This window comes from Ruditapes philippinarum, unplaced genomic scaffold, assembly GCF_026571515.1.
Source record: "Ruditapes philippinarum isolate M1 unplaced genomic scaffold, ASM2657151v2 ctg124_1_1_1_1, whole genome shotgun sequence".
In the NCBI taxonomy this organism is placed as follows: domain Eukaryota; kingdom Metazoa; phylum Mollusca; class Bivalvia; order Venerida; family Veneridae; genus Ruditapes; species Ruditapes philippinarum.
The window spans coordinates 765,459-790,534 of NW_026866080.1; the positions used below are offsets into that span (position 1 = coordinate 765,459).

Genomic DNA, 25,076 nt, shown 5'->3' on the forward strand with positions numbered 1-25,076 from the left:
CATCATCATCATGATCATAATTGATCATCATCATAAAAAGTAACAATCGCAACACGAATTTTAACTACTTTTGGATATTAAAATTGATATTTCTAATAATATCAGGACATTTTACTTTCTTCATTTTACTTATGAATTAATTTATGCTGATATTTTTTTACTAAATTCATAGATTTTTGCCATATAAGGTGTAGAGCACTATAACAGAGGCAAAACGTGCATGTATTCGAAAGTCATTAAACGAAAGGAATTGTTTCAGCTCGCAAGACAGCTAGGGCACAATGATATGTCCATCTATTGTGGAATACTAGTATTTGTAAATAAAAAACAATGACTTCCCTTCAAATGTCACTATTTATTCACTTTTAAAAGAGAAAAAAGAGTAATTGTTTTCTAACATTTTATTATTTGTAAAATCAGTTTAACAACATATATATAAAACATAACGTTAAAAGCACAACAGGAAAATGCATAACAATATTCGTTTAACATGATGAATACCTCGACAACTCCGTGATAAAAGACAGACAGAAAAAGCAAGATGTAGTGTAAAAAAGAAAGAAATATGTCTATCACAGTGGTTATTCAAATCACAGTCTGATGTTTGTTCGAAATAACATAAAAAAATTCTTCATTTCAAACGAAAGTGTCAGATTTTGACATTCAAGCACAGTTTGTTGATATTTAATGGAACACAGTCATCCTATTTCAAATCAAAATCTTAGCCGAAGTCCCTTGCCAATATCTGACGTTTTGCGTGGTCTGTCGCCTGCTGACCATGACTTTGATTTTACCCGGAAGTGACGCAAGTCGTCTCTGTGTTCCTTGTGCAACATTGGTTTGTACGTCTGTGGGAAACATTGTTCCTGGAAGAAAAACAGATGAAAGTGAAATTTTGATAACCTTATATTAATTACAGTTTCATTTTAATTTATAGATCGTGAAGCTTATTATTTTGATATATTAATTTAGAGGCAATGTTTGCATTAAAAACTGCATAAATTTACTTTTAGACATGATCAAGATGAAATATTTTCTATGAATAAATTTATAAGCAAATGATTTGAAAGGTCTCAAAAATTTTACAAAGATATCAATGTTTAAATTTAATCAAAGGCTTACCTTGTTTGTGTTGAAGAAAGCTTTATAACCTCCTTCTAAGAGATAAATCTCGGGAAAGTTGAGTCGAGGGTAGTTGTCTTTGTTCAAATCTCGATCTAGAGCCCTTAAGTGGCGATACCTGAAACAAATATTTCATTTTTATTAAACTCCAATAAATAATTGAAAGAAATAAGAAATGAAAGAAAGATTAAAACTCTTTATCGGAGATTACGTTGTTGTGATGAATTGAAACATGGAATGTATCTTTTCCGTGTTGAATACATTACTTAAATATGGTAAATATAATTGGTAAACTTAATGAATGTATAATGCTGAAGTTCTCTTACATTTTTGGTCCTCTTTCAGAAGAAAATTCGCAGTGGAAAATGAGAACATGGTTGTTTGTTGGTGACGTCACTGTTTCTTGGATGAATTGTTTTATCGATTCTTTAGTAAATAAATTGACAGCTCCCTGAAAAATAGATAGAATAAATTTATAACAACGTAAAATATCAGTAAAGTTAAAAAAAATATGCTATAATAATTGACGTCGATAACTAAATAATTACATATAAAATGTAAAATATCACTTAAAAGAGCACAACATTGGATCCGCAAATTCTATATTAGTACTAACATAATGATTCTTTTGAATTTACCTTAATATGACCGCCTCCGAATTCATACGGATATCTACAGTCTATAATCGTTACTTTGTCAACACTGCTGTCGTAGACGCCGTCCAGGACGTCAGACATCGTTTCCGGTGAGATGGCGCTAAGATCGCTATGCTTTCCTGGAATTGTGGGTAGAATATTGACACGTGATCCGTCTGCAATAAGGTCAGATTCTGTAGACAGCTTATCAACAGCTTGTATGATGCTCGATATTGGGCTAAGAGTTGTCACTTCTGGTTTGGGTGTTGATGTGAAGCAATGAAATCGTCTTCTCTTCAGTGTAGGGGTTAAATCGAGACTTTCCGCTTGGCGTTTAACAGGTCCTTTCACATCATTTGCAGTTATTCCAAAATCTAACCTCGTTCTGAAAATATTTAAATAAATTTTAGTTACAATAAATGGAAGATGAAAGAGAAAAAATGGCACACGTTTATCATATTGTAAATAATAATTACTGAGAATTCATTTTATATAAAATAAAATCTACTGCAACGTTTATGTTATATCATGATTTTATATTATCTGAACTTGAAAATTAATTCAATATTATATAATATTTGTTTACCTTGTGTTTCTTGCCAAAGTTACGTCAGTGAAATCTGAAGGTAGCGGAGGCATTGTTGATATTATTTCTTTCTGTTTGTGAATGTAAATATATAAGATCAGAAGGTGAATGATGAAAAATTCCATATTTTTTCTTTATATACCATTTGAAAAATTTTGCCTACAGAAATTTTGAAAACAGCTCAATGAATTAGCAAACTGTGACGAGATTGTTTGATTGATTTTGATAACATTGAGCTAGTACAGTCGCCGCCGTCAACGCCCCGACCGGCGTTAAAAACATCACAGCGGCATAATTAACTCGCCATCAAATTATTATTAGTATCTATTGTTATGATAATTAGCGATGATTACAGATCAATATTGTTTCTGATAGTTCACGAACTTCTCATTAGATCAAATATCGATTAAAGGTATTTGGTAAAAAAAAATCTTGTCTGATTTATATCTTAAAGAAAATATTTTTATTACATATTTAGACTTTATCTGCAAAGTCGAAATTTTGGTTTTACATTTCATTACGAAATCAATAGTTAGAAAAAATATCTTATGTCTTTAGTAATTTTGTTGGCTTACGGACGAATCGTCCACTTCCATTCATGAGTAAATGTTAATAATTTGTTCAATACCGAGTAAATATAAGACTGTTTTACAGCGTAAATTAAAATGACAATACAGAAGCTATAAAGAAAACGAAAAAATATTATCGGAAGTAAGAGACGCGTGAACATAACAGTATAAACACGAGTATTACACAATGCAACAAATTTTGTACATTTCTCAATTATCAATTTTTTCAATAATACTAGTATTATGTGACGTCACGATACGAATTCAATATTTATTTTATTCATTTATTTACGTATTATCATGACATTACTGTGCATCAGATATACAGCATAAAAAATAAGTGTCATTCAATATTGTCTAAAGTTCTTTAAGCATTGCAAATTGATCATCATCTTCTTTGATCATCATCGACATCACCATCATCAACAACCTATCATCATCATCATCATTATTATCATCATCAACAACAACACCACCAACATTATCATCATTAATCATTTTTATTGATCATCCTCATCACCATTGTCAAACCCGTCAGCATCAAGCCATCATCGTCACTGATCATCATCATAATCATAATCATTGATCATCATCATAAAAAGTAACAAACGCAACACGAATTTTAACTACTTTTGGATATTAAAATTGATATTTCTAATAATATTAGGACATTTTACATTCTTCATTTTACTTATGAAGTAATTTATGCTGATATTTACTAAATTCATAGATTTTTGCCATATAAGGTGTAGAGCACTATAACAGAGGCAAAACGTGCATGTATTCGAAAGTCATTAAACGAAAGAAATTGTTTCAGCTCGCAAGACAGCTAGGGCACAATGATATGTCCATCTATTGTGGAATACTAGTATTTGTAAATAAAAAACAATGACTTCCCTTCAAATGTCACTATTTATTCACTTTAAAAGAGAAAAAAGAGTAATTGTTTTCTAACATTTTATTATTTGTAAAATCAGTTTAACAACATGTATATAAAACATAACGTTAAAAGCACAACAGGAAAATGCATAACAATATTCGTTTAACATGATGAATACCTCGACAACTCCAAAAAAGACAGACAGAAAAAGCAAGATGTAGTGTAAAAAAGAAAGAAATATGTCTATCACAGTTGTTATTCAAATCACAGTCTGATGTTTGTTCGAAATAACATAAAAATTTCTTCATTTCAAACGAAAGTATCAGATTTTGACATTCAAGCACAGTTTGTTGATATTAAATGGAACACAGTCATCCTATATCAAATCAAAATCTTAGCCGAAGTCCCTTGCCAATATCTGACGTTTTGCGTGGTCTGTCGCCTGCTGACCATGACTTTGATTTTACCCGGAAGTGACGCAAGTCGTCTCTGTGTTCCTTGTGCAACATTGGTTTGTAAGTCTGTGGGAAACATTGTTCCTGGAAGAAAAACAGATGAAAGTGAAATTTTGATAACCTTATATTAATTACAGTTTCATTTTAATTTATAGATCGTGAAGCTTATTATTTTGATATATTAATTTAGAGGCAATGTTTGCATTAAAAACTGCATAAATTTACTTTTAGACATGATCAAGATGAAATATTTTCTATGAATAAATTTATAAGCAAATGATTTGAAAGGTCTCAAAATTTTTACAAAGATATCAATGTTTAAATTTAATCAAAGGCTTACCTTGTTTGTGTTGAAGAAAGCTTTATAACCTCCTTCTAAGAGATAAATCTCGGGAAAGTTGAGTCGAGGGTAGTTGTCTTTGTTCAAATCTCGATCTAGAGCCCTTAAGTGGCGATACCTGAAACAAATATTTCATTTTTATTAAACTCCAATAAATAATTGAAAGAAATAAGAAATGAAAGAAAGATTAAAACTCTTTATCGGAGATGACATTGTTGTGATGAATTGAAACATGGAATATATCTTTTCCGTGTTGAATACATTACTTAAATATGGTTAATATAATTGGTAAACTTAATGAATGTATAATGCTGAAGTTCTCTTACATTTTTGGTCCTCTTTCAGAAGAAAATTCGCAGTGGAAAATGAGAACATGATTGTTTGTTGGTGACGTCACTGTTTCTTGGATGAATTGTTTTATCGATTCTTTAGTAAATAAATTGACAGCTCCCTGAAATATAGATAGAATAAATTTATAACAACGTAAAATACCAGTAAAGTTAAAAAAATTATGCTACAATAATTGACGTCGATAACTAAATAATTACATATAAAATGTAAAATATCACTTAAAAGAGCACAACATTGGATCCGAAAATTCTATATTAGTACTAACATAATGATTCTTTTGAATTTACCTTAATATGACCGCCTCCGAATTCATACGGATATCTACAATCTATAACCGTTACTTTGTCAACACTGCTGTCGTAGACGCCGTCCAGGACGTCAGACATCGTTTCCGGTGAGATGGCGCTAAGATCGCTATGCTTTCCTGGAATTGTGGGTAGAATATTGACACGTGATCCGTCTGCAATAAGGTCAGATTCTGTAGACAGCTTATCAACAGCTTGTATGATGCTGGATATTGGGCTAAAAGTTGTCACTTCTGGTTTGGGTGTTGATGTGAAGCATTGAAATCGTTTTCTCTTCATTGTAGGAGTTAAATCGAGACTTTCCGCTTGGCGTTTAACAGGTCCTTTCACATCATTTCCAGTTATTCCAAAATCTAACCTCGTTCTGAAAATATTTAAATAAATTTTAGTTACAATAAATGGAAGATGAAAGAGAAAAAATGGCACACGTTGATCATATTGTAAATAATAATTACTGAGAATTCATTTTATATAAAAAAAAATCTACTGCAACGTTTATGTTATATCATGATTTTATATTGTCTGAACTTGAAAATTAATTCAATATTATATAATAGTTGTTTACCTTGTGTTTCTTGCCAAAGTTACGTCAGTAAAATCTGAAGGTAGCGGAGGCATTGTTGATATTATTTCTTTCTGTTTGTGAATGTAAATATATAAGATCAGAAGTTGAATGATGAAAAATTCCATATTTTTTCTTTATATACCATTTGAAAAATTTTGCCTAAAGAAATTTTGAAAACAGCTCATTGAATTAGCAAACTGTGACGAGATTGTTTGATTGGTTTTGATAACATTGAGCTAGTAAAGTCGCCGCCGTCATCGCCCCGACCGGTGTTAAAAACATCACAGCGGCATAATTAACTCGCCATCAAATTATTATTAGTATCTATTGTTATGATAATTAGCGATGATTACAGATCAATATTGTTTCTGATAGTTCACGAACTTCTCATTAGATCAAATATCGATTAAAGGTATTTGGTAAAAAAAATCTTGTCTGATTTATATCTTAAAGTAAATATTTTTATTACATATTTAGACTTTATCTGCAAAGTCGAAATTTGGGTTTTACATTTTATTACGAAATCAATAGTTGCGTGAAGACGCGTGAACATAACAGTATAAACACGAGTATTACACAATGCAACAAATTTTGTACATTTCTCAATTATCAATTTTTTCAATAATACTAGTTAGTAGTATTATGTGACGTCACGATACGAATTCAATATTTCTTTTATTCATTTATTTACGTATTATCATGACATGACTGTACATCATACATACAGCATTAAAATAGAATACATTTTATGTAGTAATAGGTCATTCAATATTGTTTTATATGAAACATAAATATAACAAAATTACTTTTATAAGCTTTACATGGATACAAACTAAACATGTACATCTTAAAAACTTCCAGGGAGCGTTGATGCGTGTTTTTTTCTTCTTTTTTTCCTCTCTTTACTGATAAAGTAATTAATAATTATGTCATTTCTTGCTATCTTCATATCAGGTGTCGAGCATTGCTAAAGATTATAGTAAGGACAACTAATTATACATATATGATATATCAGTAGCTGTGGATTACATTCACATTTAGATGTAGGTTTCATTTGAATATCGGACATATTTAACCTTACATTATAAGATCCAATATGATATCACCATTTTCATCACTGACCTTTGATAAAAATTGAAAAAAAATGAGTAAGACTAATAAAGGTATAAATGTCTGAAGTTCTCTGGTTAATCAACATTGATCATCATTATTATCATCATTGATCATCATCATCACCAGTATCGTCATCATCATCATCATTGATCATCATCAAAAAACAACAACAAACACAACAAGTATTCTAACTACTTTTGAATATTAAAATTGGTAATTTTCTAATAATATCAGGACAGTTTTCATTCTTCATTTTACTAATAAAGTAAATAATCTTATTAATTGTTTCTTATATCTTCGTAGACTTTTATCATATTATAAGTAGAGCACTATTACAGTTACTGTGAAGGCTAGTACAAAGTTTAGCAAGTGTTATTGTGAACAAATATAGGTTTGTTTGAGAAACGAGCTGCTAATGCCATTTCATACCAATAGATTACAATTTGTAATATCCTGTATCCTATAGAGCCTACAAAAAAGTAACATTTTATGGCCCATGAATCAAATAATGAAATGTCTTCTTTCTTTAAATAAAAGCCATGTATTCTTTTTTTATTTATTTAGAAATAATCAAAATAGCACATACAATAGAGGTAGAGACAAGTAAAAAATAACAAAAATATAACACAATGCAAAATAAAACGGTCAACAAAGTTGAGTGGTAAAATCAACTGCATCTAATATGAATCAATGAAATAATCAAAATAAAATTCAGAAACATGAATATTTGTAAAATTGATGTATGCTCCACAGTGTTGCTTTTATAAACATGGCCATGCTAGGAGTACACTTGAATTATAGCTGTGCTACACAGATAAGTAGAAAAATACATTTCGAGACACAGTGAACTTCAGCAAATCTGACTGAACTCCCGCTGAATGGTATAAGACTATTGATGGTATCAACAAACTAACTACTACTATCTAAGAAATCAGTCAATAAATGAAAGAGCTATGCCACAGCAGAAGATGAATCTGCAACTATTTGGTCACCCAGAAATTTTCCAGGAGCATAAAAACAAATTTAAGATTGAGCCGAGCACTCCACTATTCTCAGTGCTCAATAGTAAACTTAAGATTGTTACAGTGCCCTTGATATTACCTAAAGTGGGCATGGCGGCTATGACTCACAAAGGTGCTTCTGCATTCAAAGTCTGAAGTTTTCTGGGCAATGCACTCTGACTAAATGACCAATTTTATGTTTTGCTATTACAGGTGACTTTGACCTTTGACCTCAAATGGGTATGACGGATAGAACTTATAAGGTCTGATAAAGTAGCATTGTTAGTACACAAGTTAATGGCAATAACCTTAAAACTTAACCAAACAGGTAAATCAAAACCAACACTGCCGAGTGGCTCATCACAAAAGCCCCAATTTTTCTTCTAAAAATGGAGCAAATTAAAATGTTAAAATACAATGTATACAATAACATTGCACAGTACATGTGATAATACATAATAAAACAGATATCTATAAAGCCACTTGCTGTGCAGCATGAAAAGCTATTACATTTATAGCCCAGCATGATATTTTATTAACTTTTGGCACTACACTTTTGTATGTTCACTTAGATAATTTATTTTACATTGTGACAAAAAAACTAACTGCATGAAAGTGTTAAAAACTATACTTGAAAATAAGTCGTTAGGGAGGTTAGAGAAAATAAACTTTGCAAGAAAAAAAAATGAATAACTAATAAACAAGGTAGACACAAATGCAAATAGGATATAAAAATGAAGACAATAAGTAAATAGGCATGTCTTTTCTGAATTATCATCATACAAATTATTTCTTACAAAAACAAATGTGTCAGTTTTTCATATTTTCTATATATTTTTTTTTTCAAAATATTTTTTTTTAAAGAATTATACAAATACTTCATGTCTCACAGAAGGCTACAAGAACATTTCTCAATTATTGTTTTTCTGTAAAATCAGAAATTTTCATGAGGATTTAATTTTGCTAATTATGCAAAAATAAATATTTGTTAAGTTTCTACATGTACAAATATAAATTCAAAAGAACTGAATGTAGGAATTTACTAACATTTGTCATTGATCAATTTAAAATGTTGATTTTGCAAAATTCTGGTCTTGAAAAAATATCTGATTTTACACTAGTGATTTATCCCAAATGACATAATTTGGCATGTAGTATCATTTTGTGGTTGTTTACAACGGTTGAATATTAATTGCCATAGGAATAAAATAAAGTCTTGAGGTCCTTAACAGAAGTTATATAACCTAATGCCATAGTGTTTGACTTAAATATTAGGAAAACATATTCAAATTTGGAAGTAACATATACTGAAACCAATTGTTTGAATGAATGCCCTTTTTTATCAAATACAAATGAATGTAAATTTTGAAAATAAATTCTTGAGGATGAAATCAAAACTCATCTTGATGTGGATGGGTTGTTTTTATACAGTTTAAATGAAAGACAATGTAGTTTGTGATTAAAGTATACTGATATTCACTTCTAAATAACCACTATATTTTTAACCTAGAATTTATACATGTTAAATAGGATGTTAATTTATTGTGTCCAAATTTCATGACAGAACATCAAATTTATACATTGAGTAACATACAAAATAAATCTTAAATTCATATACCAAGTCAGATGAAATACGGCACAATAAATCTTTAATTTATACATTGAATCCCATAACATGCAGAACAATACATGTATATCTATACATCGAGTAAAATGTTTATTGTAAGAAAATACACTATTATTTATAAAACATTGGCTTAACATTTGTCTGGTTTTATGGTGATTTAAACACATTTTTGGTCATACAGTGTATCTTGGCAGTCGGTCCATTTCACTGGCTTTCCACAAAAACTAACCAGTAATTACCAATTTCTCTACTATTCCCACATGCCGTGAGAGACAAATGACCAAAAGACTCACTGTCCGAGATCAAATGTCACGGAGAATTTTCACTCGGCCCGAGGAGCAAACATTCTAATGCTCTCCCTATTGACCTAAGTGGATGGATGAACTGGCTATATAGAAGTATATATCAGTATATGTGAATGTATTTTTTAGCACATAACACAGGTACTGCCCTGTCTTATAGCATCTGGCTCATATGCGTCTATAAATTTAGTATTTTCAAGTCCTTTCCTCTTCAATAGCCAGTCATTTAGTGGTTTAGGTAGAATGGTCCATTTATCTGGCGAACAATGTATGTAAACAGTTTGTAGACATATTCTGAAAATATACAAGATACTTTACATTAACACTTTCCCTGCCAATGGAAAGACACATCTCATACAAACAATAATTTATCTGCCTAATTTTGTCATATATTATATTTGATTCAAGTTATGAAATAATTAATTTCATGTAAAGCTTTCTTAAACTTCTTCTAAAAGAAATATGTATATATAAATGGGAAAATACATCCATAATTCAAAAAATAACAAAATTCTTACATATGCTAATAAATATACAGTAAACTCTTGGCGAAGATATGATACAGTGAGTTGTTAAGGCATCTGCCTCTCACACCAGCTATTGTGTGTTCAAGCCTTACTCCAGTCACAACCAAGCTTTAAACTTCACCACAATCAAGCTACAAGTAATATATCTAAATACTTTTTTATGTTCAGTGCTTAAATTTAAACAGTATAACAGGTCATTTGTCAGCACCCAGTCACCTAATGTGAGTTTCTAGATTCTATACAGGTACTGATCTGTTTTGTTTTTCCACAAGCACCTGTCAACTTCTTATAAAATATATGGTATGGGAGGTTGATAAATGGAATTACCTATCAAACTAATTGTCATACTGTGTAAGTGATTAAGTGAAGATATGAAAATATTGGCGAATTTCACAAATTGATGAAAATCGCAAAAATTTCCTACAGCAGTAATATCAACCAACCTGTCTTTAATTCTACCCTTGCATGATTCACTTATATTTCCCTATGTTAAATGTCTGGAATTTTAAATTTGTTAATTTACAACATGCGGGGAAATATCCACTTACACATTATGTTACATCAAAATATTGTGCCTTGTTCAGCACTCAACCTTAACCACTTTTATGTCTCCAATGAGACGAAAGTCAGTCATCCTTCTTCCTGACCACGTTGTGTGCATTCATGTTGATAACAAGAAGTAGGAATCTCTTCACTGACATTGATATTACACAAATTTAGTATGGCACAGGTCATTTGCATCAAAGGAATTGTATGCTATTTATTCAAATAAAACTTTTAAGTCATTTTAAATCAAACATGTTAATAAACTACTGTTAAATATTTTTTGTACACATAACTTACCTTTGTAAACTATAAGGTTTAAGTTGGAAAGTCAGTACTTCATTTGATTGTTTCTGAAAAAAAAATTGCTTTGCCATTTTAGTCTTAAACATAAACAATTTATAAAAATCAAATCTGACCCTGTACTACAGTGGAATTTATTGTGGCCATTAGTTAATATTCTATAACAAAAGTTTGTCACAAAGTTTCATAATTTTTGTTCTAAAATATTGTGGATTTATTCTCTAATAAAGCCCCCAAAAAGTATAAAAAATAGTAGAATTAAGAGAGCACAATCAAATGCATGTACACAATAAAGTAACAAAGCCACATTATATAACATATGTACATATTATTTGATAAAGCTACTTCCTACTATATCAAACCACTTTTACCTCGGTCCATAACTTTACAAAAATATAAAATTTTGGGATCGATCACAAAACAATTATTGTGATTTCTGTTTTCATTTCGGTTTGAAACTTTCATTAATCATTATTTTGGCTAATATACTATGCCCAATAATGGTAAACATGTATCATCAATCACAACAGGTATAGACCCAGGCCAGTCTGTATATCTGTACAGTTTGATCAAGTCTTTTCGTTTGGCTACTAACATTTTTTCGTCTTCATTTCAAAAAAAAGTTGAGAATGGACCATTCCCAAAAGGGAAGTTGGATGAATACATTTAAGAAATTCAGCAACTCACTGCAACTTCATCCCATCTGAGTATATCATTTTCACATCCACCAAATATTAATACTTCACCATCAGTGGAACAACACGCTGTATGCCATAGTCTAGGTTTAAAAAAAGGCACCGTTATCTGTGACCACTGTCTGTCGGTCACATTCAATTGCCAAGCATCACCTGGTCATCAACAAAAGAAAGAAAAAGAAAATATAAATGCAATAAGAATTTTCAGATACTTCATAATTTTTTAATTCAACATGTATTGTGTAAAATCTTGGATCCATTGAGGTCTTTGTATCACACACAGGTTATCTATTGTGTTATAAATATAGGATATTGAATGAATGAAGGTTCCCTAATGAATTTATTGAACAAGTTGAATAAAATATACATTATTCGAGCCTCTGGAAAGCAAAATATTATTTTATTCAACAAGTTCAATAAATTCAGTAATAAATCTACACAAGTTTTATATTCAATTAATCACATACCCAAAATAAAGACTATTTAAATTGCAAAAGAATCATTTATTCAATGATGCGCCTATAGCATAATGCTAGCATTTAGCACAACTTTACAATATGTTTGTGTAACGAAAATGACATCATGTCAAAACATATGCACAGCCCTGCAATACCATTTTTACAGAGTTGTAAAATCGGAACGGGTATGTGATAAATTATTGTTTTTGCTTTTTCAAATGTATTTTGCTTTGGAACTGAAAATTTCTTTTTTTTTTCATAGTTAAAGGGGCATAACTCTGCCAAAAATCATCGAACCATGACCAAATTGAACTTGACTTGCGCATTCCTTTGACATATTATATATCCATATGCAAAATTTGAGCTGAATGTGTACTACCATTGGGGAGATAATGAATGGAAACTGAAAATTTCATCAAGGGGAATAACTCTGTCAAAAATCATTCAACAATGACCAAATTAGAACTATCTATGATATATCCATATGTCAAATTTGAGTTGAATATGTGCAACCGCTACCAAGATAGAGAACGGAAACTGATGGTGGAATGACGGAAGTACAGAATGACAAACAGGAGTAACCTGTTGTACAGGTAGGAGGCATGATTATGACCAAGTCTGCAAAGTTCTAAAGCCATATGTCAATGGACTTTGAAAATATTTGACGTGGTATGCAAACTTTAACATGGACAATCAGGGAACTAGGATATGTCTCCTTATACCTCCAAAAGTCAAGCTAAATATGCTAATAATAAAAGAGTGCACTGACTACAAGTTTCTCTAAGAAAATGACTTGTTTTCCTAAAAATTGAAATATTGTTATCATGAGTAAATCTCAAAGATAGTAATGTCCCAATAAAATTACTCACTTAAAGGAACATTGTCAGTAGAATATCCGCCATAAAGGAAGATAACTTCATCCGAGACAGCTGTAAAGGTATGCCATGATCTTCCACATGGACAGGCACCTTCAACATATAACCTGAAATGTAAAATGCATGAGAGAAAAAAAAGCTCACAGCTCCCATAAAAAAGCCATACGAAACAGAAATTAATTTGAAATGTGATGTTGTGAAATAGTTTAGATAAGCAGTAATATAATCACAAAGGTTTTGAGGGATTAATTACAAATTCTAACATGACTTATGAGTTTGTCACCATAAACAAAGATGGCAATAAAAAACTGGTGTAAAACTTGGCTGTTTTTGTTTGCATTAAAATGGATAAAGAATGGCACCATTTATATAACCAACAGCACCCTTTATATAATTAACAGTGTCATTCATATAACCAAAAGCACAATTTATATAACCAACAGATACCATTTATATATCCAACAACACCATTTATATAACCAACAGAACCATTTATATAACCAACAGAACCATTTATATAACCATTCATTAGCAGTGTAATGATGTCATCCAGTGAGCATCTCATTCATAGAATGATTATCTAGCATGGATGTTAACACTATACAATTCATAGTCATATGTAAATTTAAAGTGTTAAATTAATAATTGAACAAAATATATATACGATACATAAAGTTTTTTTCTTGTGATCTTGTTTCTTTTTTATAAAACAGAACAGCCAGATATGAAAATTGGCAACGTAAAAATATTATTTATTTTGCCTTATTACAATTGAAATAATAAGGGTCTGAGCACATTTTTCGGTTATTTAACACCGGTTTGTGGTTTTTAAAATCATTTGTGGTCAATTCCTACACATCAACGCCAGCAGTTTGGGTAAAATAAGCGCTCAACAATTTAACCTTAAAAAAATTATAACTGCCAAATGATATATACTTACTCTCCTGACCAAGTAAGAGTTTCTAATTCTAATGAATGTAGATCATTCATTCTTTTGCTGCCATGACGACCACCAAATAAATATACCACATTTTTTAATCTGACTGCTGTGTGAGCTGCTCGAGGAATTGGTACTGGTCCCTGAAACAGATACAAGGTACATGAATTTATAAAGATATTGCTACTAGCAGTTACATGAAGTTATAAAGGTATTGATACTGGTGCATGAAACAGACAGAAGGTACATGAATTTCTAATGATATTAAGACAGGTACATGAAATGGACAAAAAGTACATGAATTAATAAAGGTATTGGTACTGATTCATGAAACAGACAGAAGGTACATGAATTTATAATGATATTGAGACAGGGATGTACATGCAATGGTACTGTTCCCTGAAGGTACCTACAGAAGGTATGTGTACTAAGGTACTGCTTCCAGAATAGGAAATTTGTTGTTTATCCCTTATCTACTAATATAGCAATTGAATACTATTAATTTGATATGGAACAATTTTCTTATGTTTTTCTTAATAAATCTGTATTAATAAATAGGACATTCAAACTTTTGACTATTAATGATAGGAAAACAAAATGATTGAACAAATTTTGAATTTTTGTGTGTGAAATATTTGCTTATTCATTGCTTAAAAACTTAAAATAACCAGTAACATCTACATTAGCAACAAACAAAGAAAGGAGAACTACTTGACCGACAAAGAAAGGAAAACTACTTTAACAAACAAGAGCTGTCGGTAGGACAGCAACGCTCGACTATTCTTAGTGCTTGATAGTAAAAAAATTGCTTGATACAGTTACCTCCTCCTATTTACAGGTTGGGGTAATGATGGTGAACAAGTGTGCGAAGTTTCAAAGCCATATGTCAATGAACTTTGAAAATATTTGAGGTATTACAAAAACTTTAACATAAATTCTAAGTCGAAAAAGGAGCATAATTCTGTCAAAATGCTTGATAGATTTACCTCCTCCTGTCTACAAGTTGGGGTCATGATGGTGAACAAGTGTGCAAAGTTTCAAAGCCATATGTCAATGGACTTGGAAAATATTTAAGGTATTACAAAAACTTTAACATAAATTCTAAGTCGAAAAAGGGGCATAATTCTGTCAAAATGCTTGATAGAGTTACCTCCTCCTGTCTACAGGTTGGGGTAATGATGGTGAACAAGTGTGCAAAGTTTCAAAGCCATATGTCAATGGACTTTGAAAATATTTGAACTATTACAAAAACTTTAACATAAGTGGTTACGCCGACGCCGACGCTCTGGTGACTGCAATAGCTCTACTTATTCTTATCGAATGGTCGAGCTAAAAATGTAGGTACAAAATAATTTGATCATGAATTTTGATATGAACACACAGCAGAATAAGTAATAAGTATAGTACATGAAACGAGTTAGTTACGAGGATATAACACTGGCTGGGGTGACATCAAGCCATGATCAAGGGATGTTTCTGCTAAAATAAATCGCGAGACCGTTAGGCCGAGACTAATTAGTATAATCATAAATTATAAGCTATTAGAATATGATATCTTTAAAGAAGTCTAAATATAAACATATATGCCCATGAACTATGATGTACATATAAGTGATTTGAACTTAATCCATATGACTGTTAAGAGAACTAACAAGAGCTGTCAGTAGGACAGCAACGCTCGACTATTCTTAGTGCTTGATAGTTAAAAAAATGCTTGATACAGTTACCCCCTCCTATTAACAGGTTGGGGTAATGATGGTGAACAAGTGTGCAAAGTTTCAAAGCCATATGTCAATGGACTTTGAAAATATTTGAACTATTACAAAAACTTTAACATAAATTCTAAGTCGAAAAAGGGGCATAATTCTGTCAAAATGCTTGATAGAGTTACCTCCTCCTGTCTACAGGTTGGGGTCATGATGGTGAACAAGAGTGCAAAGTTTCAAAGCCATATGTCAATGGACTTTGAAAATATTTGAACTATTACAAGAACTTTAACATAAGTGGTTACGCCGACGCAGACGCCGACACTGACACCGACGCCGACGCTCGGGTGACTGCAATAGCTCTACTTATTCTTATCGAATAGTCGAGCTAAAAATGTCAAGGTCAGTCAGTACAAGCTTACTTGACTGAATATCTCATACCTTGCACCTTGGGTTACTCCATCTATTGCTTTCTATATCATACACAAGAAGTTGATTATTCCATTCCCTGTCTTGTGGCTGTAAAAGAAACGAAAAGTGAAGTGCATTTCCCTATCACAATTTCCATTAAAATAAGATGATACATGTACTTTTCTCAATATGGTAATGTTGAAAAAGACCTAGCTTATAAAAGATTTCTTCTATACACATATATTCCTTAATTGATAGATGCCTAGTCTGACCTTTAATTTAAACTGTATTCTTTTTTTAAGAAATATTTCAGACTGAAGTTTCTTTTTCTACTCCACTAATCTTATACCGGTTATTCAAATTGAACTGATTAGGATCATGAAGGGACCTATGCATTGCTGTTAAAATGAGAAATTTAATCATTTAACATCTTATGATACACATTATCTTGTATAATAAACTGTATAAAATAGAAACTTTTTCTATAAAATAGATTTAACCAGAGACCAGTATACAAAATTTATGATTTAACACATACCTACCATGGTTTCAATGTTTGCACAGTAATATGGGCAAATACATACAGTAATGCTTTCTGTCGCAAATTAATATAAAATAGAGAATTATCTATACAGTGTTTCTGGATACTGTACCAGTAATTAGTTTTTCACTTTTGCAAACAGCTTTGAAAGATTAATATCTTCAGCAAAACTAGCTTAAAAAACACTTTTAAATGCATCTACACGTCATTGTTGCCTCACTAGTTTTGGAGGGAGTGGGTTGGGTTATAAAACACACTGACAGTGTAACGGTCATATGGTACCATCCGGTTAGCGTTAGACTGTTAATCGGCCAATCTTGGTCCGATTCGCAGATGTGCAGGTCAATTTCATTGTGGTTGATCATGAAATCCTTTCTACAGTCATTTGCACTGTACCTCTGCTCTGGCATGTACAGAAGATATTAGATATTGGTTCCTTGCAAAAGCGAAGGCAACTAGTACTGGTAAACTGCTTGACAGTCCACCAATGTACAATGCGGTGGCTGAACTGTGCGTTGGTAAATTCATTGTGGCTAACTGCCGTGATCCAGAGTGAAAATTACCAACACCACCACCACTATGGTCATATGGCGTCCCTTCATTATTTCAAGCACAGAGGGCACTGAGTAGAACCATTAACATTCTGTGAGCTAAATGGACTAAATTAAAAGATTCAAAGTCCCTGATGAGATTCAAACCAACAGCAGTGAAGGAAGTAGAAAGAATATCACTGTTCCTCCATTCATTATTTTAGGTTCTAGTGATTACTGTAGACTATGATTTAGTAGATCCATTGGCATCCCCTTAACTGGTGGATAACTTGCATGATAGGCTACAGACTCACACCAGCATGGACGTAATGCTTGGAAACCTTATACCTGAACATCTCTACAACAGTTGTCTTTAATTATTTCAAATTCAATCAACCAAGAAAATATATGCTTAATACAGATCAGATATAATGAAAATATATAGCAAACTGTAACAACAAAACACATACTACTGTGGAATTAGTGTCCATGACAAACTCTCCATTTTCATAAAGATACTTTCCTGTTCTTATATTCACACCAAAACCACCAAAATAATATAATCTGAAGATAGGAAAAAAATTAAAGTATAATGATGTTATTTGAGCACCATGATTGAGCACCATGATTTTAAGCATTTCAAAATAAATTATGGTAATTAGTATAATCATAAATTATAAGCTATTAGAATATGATATCTTTATAAAAGTCTAAATATTAACATATATGGCCATGAATTATGATGTATATATAAGTGATTTGAACTTAATCCATATGACTGTTAAGAGAACTTAAAATGTAGGTACAAAATAATTTGATCATGAATTATGATATACAAGTTATATGAACACACAGCAGAATAAGAATATATAAATGTTAATTATTATGAATACTTTAAACACCTGTTTAGTATTAAGCTTAGAAAATAAACCCAAAAATATATCTTTTGTAAAAATACTTTTCTAAAAAGATTTACTTGTTATTATAAGACCAAGCTGTAAATTTATCTCTAGGACTTGGTAGCAGTTCTGATTCTGGTATTATATGTTTCCATGTCAGCTGTTGTAAGTCTAAACAGTATAATTCATTTGTGTTGCCTTCCTCCGTATGACCTCCAAATATATACATTTTACTTGCAATTAGTAAGGCTGAAGCACCAGAGGTTCCTGGTGGAATGTCACCCTCGGTTACATGTTGGGTCCTACAAAAACCACCAAAAAAAACAACACCTGGTTATATTTGTACATATCAGACACAAATCTCTACTATTACATTGGCACCAAATAAAAAGTCAATCTTTCGACATTTCAAAGCAGGTATCGGGTGAATAAAGAAATAAGTATAATATATGTATACATACATGTATAACTAGACTGTAGACATAAACTTGACTTTTGGAAACACTTTGATAATTTGTCAAAAATTCTGTGCAAAGGGATGATAACTCTTAACAAGAGCTGTCGGTAGGACAGCACGCTCGACTATTCTAAGTGCTTGACAGTAAAAGAGCCTTGATAATGTTAAATTTTTTAAGTTCACAAAAGGGCTAATTTTTTTTTATAAATTCATGTTATAGGCCTTAGAGAGAGTCTAATTATACAGTATTGGCTTGACTATTCGGAAGGTAATGTCACAAGGGTGTTTTATTGAGTATAATAATACTAATTACCTATGAATACATAAATTTGACAGACAAGGTACAAAGGCTTGTTATTAAGATGTTTTATCAAGTAAATCACTGCTTTATTATTATGAATGCATAAAATTGTCCCAAAAAAGGCACAAACCCTTCAGTAGTTATTGAGATAACAGCTTACAAACAAAACTTTACCATGAAAAAGGGGAGAAAAATCAGCCTAAATGCAAGATAGAATTATGGATCTTTGTCAGTGACCTACAATTATGACCCTAAATGCATATGTGAAGTTTTAAATAAATATCTTTAACCCATTACTTCATGAGCATTTTGTGAAAAATGGCTGTTTTCATTGAAAAGTCTCCCGTTACAAGTTCAAATTGCTATAATACTATACAAACTGCTTCAACACTAATCAAACTTGGCACAAATGTTGACTGGACCATTGACCTTGCAACAACATGCTCAGGCTTAAATTTTCTGTTACCATGGCAACGAGGGGACATCTCAAAATTGCCAAAAATCACTATTTTGCGATGATTTTTTCCATTATAATTGATTTCAAAGTGCTGCAACTTCTCAATGGATTGAGATAGAGTCAAATGCTTTTCAGCGTTGGTTACACGTTACGTTATGATCAATCTGGGGTCATTTAGAGCCTCTCACAAGTCCAAAATTTTCTTGGCGATGAGGGGGACTCCGCTCCCCTTCAAACCGCCCAAACAGAAGGGGGCACATCCCCCTTCTGGCAACCCCCTGATGTATCTTTTAGTTGGGGGGCCGCGCCGAAAAAGTGGTCACTTTTTTTAACAACATTTCTCAAACAAAAACAAGTGTTAAGGGCCTAAATAATGCATTTTTTCACCATTTGAGACAACAAAAAGGGGGGGGGGGTGAAAAAGGCGTTAAAAGGCGTGTATATGAAGTAATGGGTTAATAGTTATTGAGATATGTAAAACTTGCATGTAAACATTAACCAAGAGACTAAGTAGAAAAGGGGATATGAATCAGCCTTAATGCAAGATAGAGTTATGGAACTTGGTCAGTGACATACAATTATGACCCTCAAATTATCACCCTAAGTGCATGTGTAAAGTTTCAAGTAAATATCTTTGAAGACCTTTAACCTTTAACCAAAATTTCTAAGTTTCAAAGGGGCAAATAATTCTGCAAATATTGCAGGCAGAGATATGCAATTTTGCAAACTAATGTACATTGTTACTACAAAAAAGTGTTTTAAATTTCAATTGAATATCTCAAGCAATAATTGAGATATTTGACTTTACAAAAAAACTTTAACCAAAATTTCTAAGTTCCAAAGGGGCATAATTCTGTCAATATTGTAGGCAGAGTTATCCAACTTGTCAATCTGATGTACCTTGTTACTATAAATAAGTATTGTAAGTTTAAATTGAATATCTCAAGCAATAATTGAGATATTTGACTTTACAAAAAACTTTAACCAAAATTTCTAAGTTAAAAAGTGGCATAATTCTGTCAATATTGTAGGCAGAGTTATCCAACTTGTCAATCTGATGTACCTTGTTACTATAAATAAGTATTGTAAGTTTAAATTGAATATCTCAAGCAATAATTGAGATATTTGACTTTACAAAAAACTTTAACCAAAATTTCTAAGTTAAAAAGGGGCATAATTCTGTCAATATTGTAGGCAGAGTTATCAAACTTGTCAATCTGATGTACCTTGTTACTATAAATAAGTATTGTAAGTTTCATTGAATATCTCAAGTAATAATTGAGATATTTGACTTTACAAAAAAACTTTAACCAACGCAGACGCCAACGCGGACGCTGACCCCGACGCCGGGGCGACTACAATAGCTCTCATATTCTTCGAATAGTCGAGCTAAAAACGCTTTTAGAATTTGGCATAAAAAAATGTTCATGCAATTTCTCAATACATTTAATTGTCAATGCCTTTATAACATATTTTTTTATGACCGGGTCCCCCATTAATAATCATTGTTCTATTACCAAAGTAAAAAGAACTGACCATCAACATTATAACAAATTATCACTTCATTTTTTTTTGTTACCTTGTAACTAGATCCTAAATTCTTCTGTTTAAAAATAAAACAAAACAAAAAAGTACACAAAAACATTTCTTATAATTTTAAGTTATAAGTTAATCTTGTGTGAAAAGTGTAAAATAGAAGTAAAGTCCATTTTTGAACTACATGTACCAAAATTGGTGGCACTTAATTTCTATTTGAATATTGTTTTTATTTTACTTACCAATAACCAACATCAAGGTCTGTATGGTACACCATAATGGTTTTTGCGGATAAATATTTTTCTCTATATGAATTATAATCATCCTGAAATAAACACAAGCTATTAAATAACCGTAAACATGAAATACTTCCATATAAAAGTAGTTTTTAAATTCTAATCTACAAGTTCATTTAATCATTTATCCTGTCAAAGTTCATTTTGCATTTTAAATCAGATGTGAAGAATCCTAAAACTGTGAATGATTGCAAGGTGCTCCAATTGAAAACAGAAGTGTTGCACCTGTGTAGGGCTTCCATTGAGTTTCAAAATTTGGAAGTCAGAGACTGCAAAATCTCTGATACTGGAAGTCACATTATATAGGTTTTTTTTTCTTTTTTTGGAGGGGGGGGGGTTTACGCCACATCGACACAGTAATAGGTCATATCGCGATGTTCCAGCTTTACTGGTGGAGGAAGACCTCAGGTGTGTGCATTATTTCAGGCAAACATTATATAAATAAAGAAGGAAAAGTAATAGATATTAGAAGTCACAAGCGAATATCAAGGATAAAATGACTCCAAAACTTCCATTAACGGAAACCCTGTGAATCAGACAGACAGACAAACTAGCATGAAACACCAAATCATGCAAATGACACATTTAAAACGAAAAATGTAAAATAACAAGAGCTGTCGGTAGGACAGCACGCTCGACTATTCTAAGTGCTTGATAGTAAAAGAGCCTTGATAATGTTAAATTTTTTAAGTTCACAAAAGGGCTAATTTTTTTTATAAATTCATGTTATAGGCCTTAGAGAGAGTCTAATTATACAGTATTGGCTTGACTATTCGGAAGGTAATGTCACAAGGGTGTTTTACTGAGTATAATAATACTAATTACCTATGAATACATAAATTTGACAGAAAAGGTACAAAAGCTTGTTATTAAGATGTTTTATCAAGTAAATCACTGCTTTATTATTATGAATGCATAAAACTGTCCCAAAAAAGGCACAAACCCTTCAGTAGTTATTGAGATAACAGCTTACAAGCAAAACTTTACCATGAATTTCTAAGTTGAAAAAAGGGGAGAAAAATCAACCTTAATGCAAGATAGAATTATGGCTCTTTGTCAGTGACCTACAATTATGACCCTAAATGCATATGTGAAGTTTTAAATAAATTTCTTTAACAGTTATTGAGATATGTAAAAATTGCATGTTAACATTAAATAACCAAGAGACTAAGTAGAAAAGGGGATATGAATCAGCCTTAATGCAAGATAGAGTTATGGAACTTGGTCAGTGACATACAATTATGACCCTCAAATTATCACCCTAAGTGCATGTGTAAAGTTTCAAGTAAATATCTTTGAAGACCTTTAACCTTTAACCAAAATTTCTAAGTTTCAAAGGGGCAAATAATTCTGCAAATATTGCAGGCAGAGTTATGCAATTTTGCAAACTGATGTACATTGTTACTATAAAAAAGTATTTTAAATTTCAATTGAATATCTCAAGCAATAATTGAGATATTTGACTTTACAAAAAACTTTAACCAAAATTTCTAAGTTAAAAAGGGGCATAATTCTGTCAATATTGTAGGCAGAGTTATCCAACTTGTCAATCTGATGTACCTTGTTACTATAAATAAGTATTGTAAGTTTCAATTGAATATCTCAAGCAATAATTGAGATATTTGACTTTACAAAAAACTTTAACCAAAATTTCTAAGTTAAAAAGGGGCATAATTCTGTCAATATTGTAGGCAGAGTTATCCAACTTGTCAATCTGATGTACCTTGTTACTATAAATAAGTATTGTAAGTTTCAATTGAATATCTCAAGCAATAATTGAGATATTTGACTTTACAAAAAACTTTAACCAAAATTTCTAAGTTAAAAAGGGGCATAATTCTGTCAATATTGTAGGCAGAGTTATCCAACTTGTCAATCTGATGTACCTTGTTACTATAAATAAGTATTGTAAGTTTCAATTGAATATCTCAAGTAATAATTGAGATATTTGACTTTACAAAAAACTTTAACCAGCGCAGACGCCGACGCGGACGCTGACGCCGACGCCGGGGCGACTACAATAGCTCTCATATTCTTCGAATAGTCGAGCTAAAAAATGAATAGATTTTTTTCTTATCTGAATTCCCCATTAATAGGCTTTGGCTACTTTCATATTATTTTCTTTTTATAATGGATGTGGCTAGCCGTACAGGCCCGTACAGCTAGCCAAAAGTTCTAGCCGTACGTGAGTCACGTACGACTAGCCAGGACACACTGTATTGGCTAGCCGTACGGCACTTTTCAAAATTATATGGAAGTCGAAAATGCATATGTTATTTTATGACTTTAAGTGAGGATTTGTACAAGACACAGCAATTGTCTTCGTATGTTTACTTTTTAGAGATTAATCACCTTGTTTGCTGGCTTAATAAAGAAAGTATACGAATACAGTATATATTTTTGTCATCTCAAGACGTCGAGAAAAAATAGCGTTTGGTTGCAGTAAAATAACATCAATTGAAATAGTTTACAAAACTTTGATATTTTTTTTTGTTTCATTTAGTTTAATTTTCAAATAAAAAAAAAATAATAAAAAAAAACGCCGAAAATAATTGTTGTTGGGCTCTGATAATTGCGTCAATTACCGACGGTATAGAAGTTTGTCCATCATTAAGGAAAGTTTGCCTTAATTAAGGCTTATTAATTGATTGTGCTTTTATGTTCGATATTTAAAATTATCTACTGTATTTGAAAATTATTAAATTATTTTTGCTTTTCACCGTTTTTTTTTCAGTATTCTTTTTATTTACTTATTTATTTATTTAATTATTTATTCCCCTCCGATCATTATTTATTCGATCCATGTGCTTAATTAACAAAAATGATTTAACAATTCATCTTTCATACAAATAAAACAACAAATCATAAGCATGAAAATCAAGGACGTTATAACTTATAACATACAACTTTGACACTTTTATCAAAATAGATTATACAACGCTTGTTCGTATTCATTTTTTTTACAAAATGGCGGAGCATCTTTATTAAAGTGAACACACTAGGACAAATGCGGAGACTTGATTAAAATCCTCGTTAAAGACACATAATAACATATGCATTTTCGACTTCCATATAATTTTGAAAAGTGCCGTACGGCTAGCCAATACAGTATGTCCTGGCTAGTGGTACGTGACTCATGTACGGCTAGAACTTTTGGCTAGCCGTACGGGCCAGTACGGCTAGCCACTTCCTTTTATAATGGAGCCTTATACAGCCAAAGTCTCAAGTAAGGCACCAAAGACATAGGTCAAATGATTGGGCGAGAAAAATGTGCAGTTCAGGGGGATACTGTTCCACCTTGTGAGCTGTCAGGGTGCTTACACATCTCCCTTCATTAGTCAACTGTTCTGTACAGTGACCTAATTAATAACTGTTAATTGATTACCAAATTTTATACCAGAATACATTTTTTACAAGTTAAAACAGATATTAAACTGTTAAACTATTAAAGGGAACTTGTCCTTACCTTGTACCCTCCCCAAACAATCATCAAGTTATTCTCTGCCACGGCGACGTGTCCAACCCTTGGTGGGACAGTTTTAACCATAGTGGCTGTAGCATTCATTGTTAGATTTTAAAAATAATGGTCTTTTTTATTTTGCATAAAGATTAAAGTTGACAGATTGACATATCACATGGAAGCTTGATACATCGCCTACATCACACCGATTAAATATGATCTTCCGAATATATATAATATTGTTATCGTCTTAAATTGAAAACTAAAGTAAATCAAGTCACGGTAAATTAAGT

The 25,076-nt window shown here is 31.6% G+C and overlaps 3 protein-coding genes across 3 annotated transcripts; all 3 read right to left on the reverse strand.

Moving 5' to 3' along the window:
* Positions 1-667: 667 nt before the first annotated feature.
* LOC132731247 (M-phase inducer phosphatase 1-like) lies at positions 668-3,259 on the reverse strand. The gene is made up of 5 exons (XM_060717406.1): positions 2,344-3,259; positions 1,761-2,142; positions 1,449-1,573; positions 1,123-1,240; positions 668-866 (listed from the first exon to the last, which is right to left on the reverse strand). Exons 1-5 carry the CDS (start codon positions 2,466-2,468, stop codon positions 714-716), a joined length of 903 nt encoding a protein of 300 aa, XP_060573389.1. The 5' UTR covers positions 2,469-3,259; the 3' UTR covers positions 668-713.
* Positions 3,260-3,962: 703 nt separating this feature from the next.
* Positions 3,963-6,278, reverse strand: LOC132731246 (M-phase inducer phosphatase 1-B-like). The gene is made up of 5 exons (XM_060717405.1): positions 5,809-6,278; positions 5,226-5,607; positions 4,914-5,038; positions 4,588-4,705; positions 3,963-4,331 (listed from the first exon to the last, which is right to left on the reverse strand). Exons 1-5 carry the CDS (start codon positions 5,931-5,933, stop codon positions 4,179-4,181), a joined length of 903 nt encoding a protein of 300 aa, XP_060573388.1. The 5' UTR covers positions 5,934-6,278; the 3' UTR covers positions 3,963-4,178.
* A 1,793-nt stretch (positions 6,279-8,071) lies between these two features.
* Positions 8,072-24,950, reverse strand: LOC132731248 (kelch domain-containing protein 2-like). Its single transcript, XM_060717407.1, has 10 exons — positions 24,790-24,950; positions 21,270-21,352; positions 18,354-18,578; positions 17,848-17,941; positions 16,337-16,414; positions 14,193-14,332; positions 13,247-13,359; positions 11,912-12,072; positions 11,222-11,274; positions 8,072-10,145 (listed from the first exon to the last, which is right to left on the reverse strand). Exons 1-10 carry the CDS (start codon positions 24,886-24,888, stop codon positions 9,977-9,979), a joined length of 1,215 nt encoding a protein of 404 aa, XP_060573390.1. The 5' UTR covers positions 24,889-24,950; the 3' UTR covers positions 8,072-9,976.
* Between the last annotated feature and the right edge of the window lie 126 nt (positions 24,951-25,076).